At 34.8% G+C, this 10393-nt stretch overlaps 1 protein-coding gene across 1 annotated transcript; it reads right to left on the bottom strand.

The window, feature by feature from the left end:
• Positions 1-5395: 5395 nt before the first annotated feature.
• On the bottom strand, positions 5396-6841 carry LOC145679347 (uncharacterized). Its single transcript, XM_081749931.1, has one exon. It carries the CDS (start codon positions 6839-6841, stop codon positions 5396-5398), a length of 1446 nt encoding a protein of 481 aa, XP_081606057.1.
• Between the last annotated feature and the right edge of the window lie 3552 nt (positions 6842-10393).

The raw sequence follows: 10393 nt of genomic DNA, 5'->3' as shown, positions 1-10393 counted from the left end.
ACTAAATATTTTCAACAGGTGCAGAGTTGTTTAAAAAATCAACTTAAATGAAAGAGGTATGATATGAAACTAATGAGAACTGCATATTGAAACACCAGAAAAATCAAGTCATTTAGAATACTCAATAACTTATTTTAACAACTGTTCAAGCTTTTTCCACGAAAATTAGAAATTACTTTTTTTTAACCATACATCCAAAATTAAGGGAGTTCTAAAGTTTTAAAATTTTCAAAAGGTCTCCATTTTGAAACAGTATAACGGATCGGATTCAATATTTGTAATATGAATGAACTGACTAAATTTGGTTTCAATCCATTCGCTTTTAGCGAAGTTACTGTATCCACTATATACAAGAAATGGATTCTGCTATTATAGAAATAGATGGACGTCGTGAGATTTTCGCAATAGGTATATTAAAAATCCCATACAAGCTTATTACAAACCAGAAATTATCATGGGGTCGTTGGTAAGAGGATGTGATAAAATGGGAGTCGCAATAGAAATTATGTTGAGAACCACTGTTCCAACTGTATATGAATTCTACAAGAGCGAATGTTATCAAACATATTACAAAATAAAAATTTGCATAGTAAATTGGGCAAACTATTTTTAAATAGGGGATTCTGTAAACACGCGGGATTATGTATTCGCCCGTTCGTGAATACAAATATTTTGAACAAGAAAAAAATTAAATTGAACAATAATCAGCCACAAATATTATAAGGTGCATGATCTACGAAAATAAGAGAATATTAAAAAGTATGGAATACTGTCTTACCTTGGAAACTGCTACTCCTGATCTAAGTCAGAATCGTCTGTTGACGAATCTGTTATTTCCACTAAAACTCTGCTTGAGTTATTGAAAACCGACTGAAGATCTCTGTGACTGTCTTCAATATCCTCCACGTGTCTTATGTAATTTTTCCAATTGTCAACACGAATTCTGCTGAACGCACTATTTAATAAAGACACTAGTTTCGGTAGGGATTCACCTTTCAAATTTTGGGATGCTACCGTCCGTTTTAATTGCGACCACACCATTTCGATTGGATTCAATACGCAATGATATGGAGGTAATCTTAAAACAACATGCCCATATGATGCTGCAAGGTCGTCTATTGCGTACCTTTTTCTTCTTTTGTTCGCAGGCAGTTATTCATCAATAATTTGGAGAAGAACAGGTATTATCGGGACCGGACTAGGTATGGCGATATTGTGGATTCGCATATAATTAAGAATATTTTCTTTTCTCCACGATGTATTAGGTTTTGGATTAATTACACGGCTATGGTAAGGGGCATTATCCAAAACTATAACTGATGGCTCCTCTAAGCGTTTCAGTATGGAGTTTTCAAACCAATTCTCGAAAATTTCTGCGTTTATTGTCCCATGATAATCGGCAGGAGCATCAGACATTTTCTTGTGGGTTATAAATAAAGCACTATCCACAAAACCAAATCGGCCACCACAGTGCATAATAACTATCCGCTCCCCTTTTTTGTCCGAAGTTGCAACTGTGCAATTGTCAGAGTCGTCGGACCAATTTTTCATTTGGCACGTGTTGCTATCGTACCAAGTTTCATCTAGGTACACGTCAGAGTATCCCGCGGAACGGTAAGCCTTAATTTCTTCGAGATAACGGTATCTCCAAGCAATAACTTCATTGGACTCACATTTCGCGCTTTTTCTAGACACTGATTTATATGAAAACCCCATACTATGCAATAGACGACGTAATGTTCTAATCGAATATGGAAATTCATAGTTAGTCCCGGATGTCTTCTCACACATAACTCGAGACAGCGTTCTTGCAGTAGGTGACACTCCTTTCTTATAGCACTCATATACCGTACGTCGCAGCAAATCGCGAGTAAAATCATCTATTTTGCCGAAAGGTAACTGCTTTCTGTTCACGTGTCGTTTTGTTGGCGTTCGATAAACACTGGGATCTGGAATTTGTAAAATATTTTTTATCGTTGTGAGTCCAATCTGCGTAGCATCCGCTGTTAGTTTCATAACATTTTTGCTGGGTAAAACTCCACCTTTTCGAATAACTTCACGCAAAAACTTTTGTACATTTCGCACTATAAGGACGCTTTGCTTCCTCAGCTTTGCTCCACTTCCAAGTACACGATCCTCCTTTCTGTTACTTGGACTTCTCTGGCCAGAAGGACCAGGTTGCGGATCATTTGGTACCGCAGAACTACTTATCCACGGCCGAAAGAAATTGGACATTTTCACTCAGCGAGAAAATACTAAGACACCAGCACACTACAATCACTTGGAACAAAGTGTCGAGGGAAACTAGAGAACTCAAATTTACCAACTGACAACTATTGGCAATATTGGTGGCCATAAACAGTAAATACAAGCGTAGTATAAGAAACTAACAAGTAAGTTTATAGAGAAAACATTCTATGCTAAGATTTTCCCTTCCTTCTATTCGTTTCTTTAAGTTTCAAAACAATAGAAAAAAACTGTTTTAACTTTTTTTTTATATGTTACTGCTCATTCATAGGTGAAGAAGACCTAAGTCAAAACTGTCTTTCTTTTTTTTTCTTTCCATTATAAACTTCAAAAAATTGATGTATTTACAAGGATGTGATTCATTTTATTATGGTTTGCAAAATCCGGAAAACTGTAAAACTCAAGAGGAAAAAAAAAAGGAATAACCCTACTGCCTGCCTTAAGTTGTAAATTATAGCACCAAAAGTAAAGTTTCTTGCAGGAATTGAGAATAAATATTTACCCTTTTAAAGGCATTTATACACTTCGCTTTTCCTTTTTTTAAATGTCATTCTGAAGAAAAGAGGATCCTTTTTTTAAAAAGGTGAGATCTTCGTTAGTTCATTTTTTCGTGTAGATCTTTTATGGGCAATACATAAATATGTCACTTAATATAATAACTTTCGAATAAAAACATTATGCAAGTTGGTGTGTAGGGTAAACTGAAAAATCACTTCGTACTTTTGCTGTCCTCACATGACAATCTGGACTGAAAACCTTAAAACAGGGAGGAACAAGGTCATTCAGAAATCTGGCAGCATTGACTGCTTCGAGAACCCCAGTGAAGTTTGCGGTTGCTAAGCTACAGGGGGTAGAGGACAGTCTTTCCTCTTCCAGGAAAAATAGTCGCTTATCCATGGCCCCGACTTTAAGAAAAATGTTAAATGATCGAGTGCCAACAACAATTCAAATAGGGCGAAAATACCAAAACTGAACACGAATTATTTATGAGTTTTTAAAAAGATATATACACTACTATGTTTACTACACTACTATATTATCTACACTATTATATATAAAAAGGATTAAAGTGACTTACTCATCAATAACTAAGACAAACTATTATAGATAGAAACATGAATTTGTAAGAATGTTCCTTTGTCACAAAATCAAGAGCTAAGAAAAAGATTTGTTTGAAATGTGTCTTACAGGGAAGTAAAAAGAGGATTCAAATACTTCTTTGCTAAGAATAAAGTATCTCACGAATCCTTGAAGTTATTTTTTTATTCCGTTGCTGAGAAGGGGAAATAGGGTCATTTTCTATAATATTATACGTATAATTTTAGTTTTATTAAAGAAAAAGTATCAGGTAATTAAAAACAAACATTAGTGCAAAATATCAGAAAGTTGCAGATTTGATTAGCAGTTGGTTGATAAAGCTGCCAGTAAATTGAACTTAAAACAAAAATTTGAAACAGGCTATTGTGAAAATGATGTATGTAAATACTCTACTATTGTATGGAAATTAATATAATTCAATCGCTATCAAATGTCTTACATGAAAACGTATCCTAAGGTTAGTGGCTTGGACTAGATTTATGGTTCTCATCACTGAAGCCAATAAATGGGCGATATTAAAGAAATGTTGTTTAGATTTATTGTATATTATTCTGATATGTGGTCTCTTTTCACTTAAGGCTACTGGTTTGGGAGGTGCGAAAACGAGTTAACTCAGTGTTGTTCACGAGAAGAGACGTCTTGAAGAAGTATCTTCTCGATTCTCAAAGAATTTTTTTCCGCCTCGTCTCAAAATAATAATAATAATAATAATAATCTTGTTCAGTAATTTTATATTCTTGTAAAAGTAATTTTGGTGAATTTTTGAACTTAGCGATAAGAAATTTAAATGCTTTATTGGGATAGGTGTTAAATAATTAGTATTAATTAAAAAGATACATATCGCCCAGGTGTTTTAACCATTGTTCATATCGAAACCAGGTCTGTAGCTAGGATGGCCAGGGAGATTTCCTCCTCTTCGACTACCTTCAGCCCTCCTGAAACTTTCACTTATTTGTTGGTGTGTATATCAAATAACTGCTTCTGTTATTTTCGGCCTTCGAGTAATGAATCATAAAAAGATAAAAGAAATATTGAACTGCCAGTGGTAATAAAATAAAACTGCCAGTATTACTCTAACTCAGGGTTTCTCAACCTCGGGGTCGCGACCCCCCAGGGTTTCATATGGGTCACTAAGATAAACGGAAGAGATAAATATGATTAAAATCTAATATCGGAAAATATTTTAAATATTATTTTGAATTTTGTTCTGATAGGCATATTTTTATTTTAATCCTTACTGTTAACAACAACAAATATGTCTACTAAATATTTTCAACAGGTGCAGAGTTGTTTAAAAAATCAACTTAAATGAAAGAGGTATGATATGAAACTAATGAGAACTGCATATTGAAACACCAGAAAAATCAAGTCATTTAGAATACTCAATAACTTATTTTAACAACTGTTCAAGCTTTTTCCACGAAAATTAGAAATTACTTTTTTTTAACCATACATCCAAAATTAAGGGAGTTCTAAAGTTTTAAAATTTTCAAAAGGTCTCCATTTTGAAACAGTATAACGGATCGGATTCAATATTTGTAATATGAATGAACTGACTAAATTTGGTTTCAATCCATTCGCTTTTAGCGAAGTTACTGTATCCACTATATACAAGAAATGGATTCTGCTATTATAGAAATAGATGGACGTCGTGAGATCTTCGCAATAGGTATATTAAAAATCCCATACAAGCTTATTACAAACCAGAAATTATCATGGGGTCGTTGGTAAGAGGATGTGATAAAATGGGAGTCGCAATAGAAATTATGTTGAGAACCACTGTTCCAACTGTATACGAATTCTACAAGAGCGAATGTTATCAAACATATTACAAAATAAAAATTTGCATAGTAAATTGGGCAAACTATTTTTAAATAGGGGATTCTGTAAACACGCGGGATTATGTATTCGTCCGTTCGTGAATACAAATATTTTGAACAAGAAAAAAATTAAATTGAACAATAATCAGCCACAAATATTATAAGGTGCATGATCTACGAAAATAAGAGAATATTAAAAAGTATGGAATACTGTCTTACCTTGGAAACTGCTACTCCTGATCTAAGTCAGAATCGTCTGTTGACGAATCTGTTATTTCCACTAAAACTCTGCTTGAGTTATTGAAAACCGACTGAAGATCTCTGTGACTGTCTTCAATATCCTCCACGTGTCTTATGTAATTTTTCCAATTGTCAACACTAATTCTGCTGAACGCACTATTTAATAAAGACACTAGTTTCGGTAGGGATTCACCTTTCAAATTTTGGGATGCTACCGTCCGTTTTAATTGCGACCACACCATTTCGATTGGATTCAATACGCAATGATATGGAGGTAATCTTAAAACAACATGCCCATATGATGCTGCAAGGTCGTCTATTGCGTACCTTTTTCTTCTTTTGTTCGCAGGCAGTTGTTCATCAATAATTTGGAGAAGAACAGGTATTATCGGGACCGGACTAGGTATGGCGATATTGTGGATTCGCATATAATTAAGAATATTTTCTTTTCTCCACGATGTATTAGGTTTTGGATTAATTACACGGCTATGGTAAGGGGCATTATCCAAAACTATAACTGATGGCTCCTCTAAGCGTTTCAGTATGGAGTTTTCAAACCAATTCTCGAAAATTTCTGCGTTTATTGTCCCATGATAATCGGCAGGAGCATCAGACATTTTCTTGTGGGTTATAAATAAAGCACTATCCACAAAACCAAATCGGCCACCACAGTGCATAATAACTATCCGCTCCCCTTTTTTGTCCGAAGTTGCAACTGTGCAATTGTCAGAGTCGTCGGACCAATTTTTCATTTGGCACGTGTTGCTATCGTACCAAGTTTCATCTAGGTACACGTCAGAGTATCCCGCGGAACGGTAAGCCTTAATTTCTTCGAGATAACGGTATCTCCAAGCAATAACTTCATTGGACTCACATTTCGCGCTTTTTCTAGACACTGATTTATATGAAAACCCCATACTATGCAATAGACGACGTAATGTTCTAATCGAATATGGAAATTCATAGTTAGTCCCGGATGTCTTCTCACACATAACTCGAGACAGCGTTCTTGCAGTAGGTGACACTCCTTTCTTATAGCACTCATATACCGTACGTCGCAGCAAATCGCGAGTAAAATCATCTATTTTGCCGAAAGGTAACTGCTTTCTGTTCACGTGTCGTTTTGTTGGCGTTCGATAAACACTGGGATCTGGAATTTGTAAAATATTTTTTATCGTTGTGAGTCCAATCCGCGTAGCATCCGCTGTTAGTTTCATAACATTTTTGCTGGGTAAAACTCCACCTTTTCGAATAACTTCACGCAAAAACTTTTGTACATTTCGCACTATAAGGACGCTTTGCTTCCTCAGCTTTGCTCCACTTCCAAGTACACGATCCTCCTTTCTGTTACTTGGACTTCTCTGGCCAGAAGGACCAGGTTGCGGATCATTTGGTACCGCAGAACTACTTATCCACGGCCGAAAGAAATTGGACATTTTCACTCAGCGAGAAAATACTAAGACACCAGCACACTACAATCACTTGGAACAAAGTGTCGAGGGAAACTAGAGAACTCAAATTTACCAACTGACAACTATTGGCAATATTGGTGGCCATAAACAGTAAATACAAGCGTAGTATAAGAAACTAACAAGTAAGTTTATAGAGAAAACATTCTATGCTAAGATTTTCCCTTCCTTCTATTCGTTTCTTTAAGTTTCAAAACAATAGAAAAAAACTGTTTTAACTTTTTTTTTTATATGTTACTGCTCATTCATAGGTGAAGAAGACCTAAGTCAAAACTGTCTTTCTTTTTTTTTCTTTCCATTATAAACTTCAAAAAATTGATGTATTTACAAGGATGTGATTCATTTTATTATGGTTTGCAAAATCCGGAAAACTGTAAAACTCAAGAGGAAAAAAAAAAAAGGAATAACCCTACTGCCTGCCTTAAGTTGTAAATTATAGCACCAAAAGTAAAGTTTCTTGCAGGAATTGAGAATAAATATTTACCCTTTTAAAGGCATTTATACACTTCGCTTTTCCTTTTTTTAAATGTCATTCTGAAGAAAAGAGGATCCTTTTTTTAAAAAGTGAGATCTTCGTTAGTTCATTTTTTCGTGTAGATCTTTTATGGGCAATACATAAATATGTCACTTCACCCAAAACTTTCGAATAAAAACATTATGCAAGTTGGTGTGTAGGGTAAACTGAAAAATCACTTCGTACTTTTGCTGTCCTCACATGACAATCTGGACTGAAAACCTTAAAACAGGGAGGAACAAGGTCATTCAGAAATCTGGCAGCATTGACTGCTTCGAGAACCCCAGTGAAGTTTGCGGTTGCTAAGCTACAGGGGGTAGAGGACAGTCTTTCCTCTTCCAGGAAAAATAGTCGCTTATCCATGGCCCCGACTTTACTTCATATTGTATTAGCATCTAATCACTTTTATGGATTTCGAACCAGCTCGGTATGTTGAGGTGACTGAGTCGTGAGCCGAGCCGCTCGAGCCGTTGACAACACTACAGGCTGCTTAGCTACACCCACCGGCTTCCACTGGGCCACTGCGGCCCCCACCTTTGTAACAGTTTATAGTAATATTCATTATCTTCACCCACAGAATCAGCTATCCAGTTGCGATGATTAAATTATAAATATGAAGTTTATTTATTTCTTTACTGAAATATTTACGATACAGCCAAAAGATCATTATTTTTGTAAAATGTCTATTATTTAAATGAAGCAGAGTGAATATTCTACTTGAGTTTAGAACTATCACTTGCTACACTTTTAATTGACAACTAATATAGTTTATGTTCATTATTTCTGACAATTTTCTACAAATTACTTGCAGAGACTATTCAGAGTAAACGTTTTACTTAGTTTAGTCATATTTTATTTTAATATATTTTAAATATGTTTTATTTTATTCTTTTTGTTTAATAAATATAAATATATTTTTCTTTCTTCGTCTATGGGAATTAACAATTCTCATTTTTTCTTTTTATTATGGGAATAAGGAAAAATATTCTGAACAATTTTAAAGCACTTAATGCCAAGGCATAGATAAATATGCTATTTTATTTCGTTATCTGTGTGATATATGAGATACTATATTTTTCTTTCATATATAGGAGAATTAACGTTTCTCTTTAGTCTCCTAAGGAAATTAGAAAAATGGATATTCATAACAGCATTGGTTTCAAACACTTAATGTCAAGGAGCAGATAGACTATTATATTTTGTTCTCCCCATGAAATAAGCATACCTTTTTCTTTCTTTCTTTCTGCATGGTGGCCCTTAAGGATGGTCTAAAGCCACAAAAAGTTTGTTTCTGTGATAAGAGATGGCGTTGCTATCGCCCTATCTTTTCAATGTTAATTAATATTCACAAAAATGACTAATAACTTTTACAAATACTGAACTATGTTCTTCACTGTCAGTCTGTTTGAAGATAATGACTATACGCAGCAATTGTTCCGTGCAGATTTTCGAATTGTTGACTCGTTCATTGTTGAGTTCAACTAATTGTTGCAGAGGAATTCAATGCCTCTCCCCTTACCATTTGTTCTAGGACTCTGGAATTTTGGTATTTTGTACAGCATGATGTAGTCTATAGGTTCCAAGGTGAGAATTTTTCGAAATTTTGTTCTTTCCATTGTTGCAAGCTTGTAATTGTTGCAGAGAAATCCTATACTTCTCCCGTTATCATTTGTTCTAGGACACTGAAATTCTGGCATTTAGTATAGCGTGACCTAATGTATGAATCACAAGTTGAAATTTTTTCGTAATTTTGTTCTTTCCATTGTTGTAAGCTTTTAATTGTTGGAGAGTAATCCAATGCTTCTCGCGTTACTGCTTGTTCTAAGACTTTGAAATTCTAGCATTTAGCAAAGAATGTAGTAATGTATGAATATGAAGGCGAAAATTGTATTATGTATTTCCGTTCCCATTGTTGTAACCTTTTAATTGTTGCGGAGAAATCTGATCCCTTTCCCGTTATCGTTTGCACAAGGACGATGAAATTCTGTCACTGAGTACAAAATGAAGTAATATATGAAACTCAAGGCGAAAATTTTACAGCATTTTGTTCTTTCCATTGTTGTAAGCTTTTGATTGTTGAAGGAATCCAATGCTTTTCCCGTTATCATTTATTCTAAGATTCTGAAATTTCGGCATTTGGTATACCATAATGTAATGTATGATTCATAACGTAATCATTTTTCGATATTTTGTTCTTTCCATTGTTGTAAGCTTTTAATTGTTGTAGAGGAATTAGATACCTCTCGCGTCATCCCTTGTTCTAGGTCTCTGAAATTCCGTCCTTTAGTACAGGACCAAGTGATCTATGAATTTTTATATGAAAAATTTTACTACAATTTATTCTTTCCATTGTTGTAAGTTTGTAAACCAACCATTGTTGTGAACCAACTTAATTTATGCAAAATGTTTTGGTTATTCTGGGTATTATAATAATGGACATGTTCAGTTTAACCGAACCCACAGTTTTCCCCCTCGCTCTTTCACATCTGTTTTCTTTCCAAGTGTCCAATTTCGTTTCTCCCTCCAATTCGTTTCACTGTCCTTGAGGGGAGGGACATCCTTCTGAAGACACTGGACACGACCGTCTTGTGAGTTTCTCTCTAAACACCAAACACACACACACACACACACACAATATAACTATACCATAGCGCATAGAATAGATTCTATCCGCTATGACTATACATTCACACGCACCTTTCTGTTACACATTATATGTGGAAACAAATACCAATCACTCAAAGGTTTCTCAGGAACAATTATGAACAATTTAGAATAATTATGTAACTGAAACTGCGATTAGAAAATTTTGGTTTCAAATTTGATAAATACAATGAATACGGTTTTCAAGCGAGCAAATGCAGCTACATGCTATGACAACTCACCGCGTGTTGTTGAGGGGAAACAATATTGTTTCAATGTCTTATTACTGCATCCATAAAACTCATGTAAATGGACTGGATTAGATTGGATAAACCGCTCACCTCTGATAGCAAAAAACCTTC

This window comes from Thermobia domestica, chromosome 2 (genome assembly GCF_964235325.1).
Source record: "Thermobia domestica chromosome 2, izTheDome1.hap1.1, whole genome shotgun sequence".
Lineage (NCBI taxonomy): Eukaryota > Metazoa > Arthropoda > Insecta > Zygentoma > Lepismatidae > Thermobia > Thermobia domestica.
Note: the sequence above shows the minus strand (reverse complement) of the source record. Positions and strands in the feature narration are given on the sequence as shown.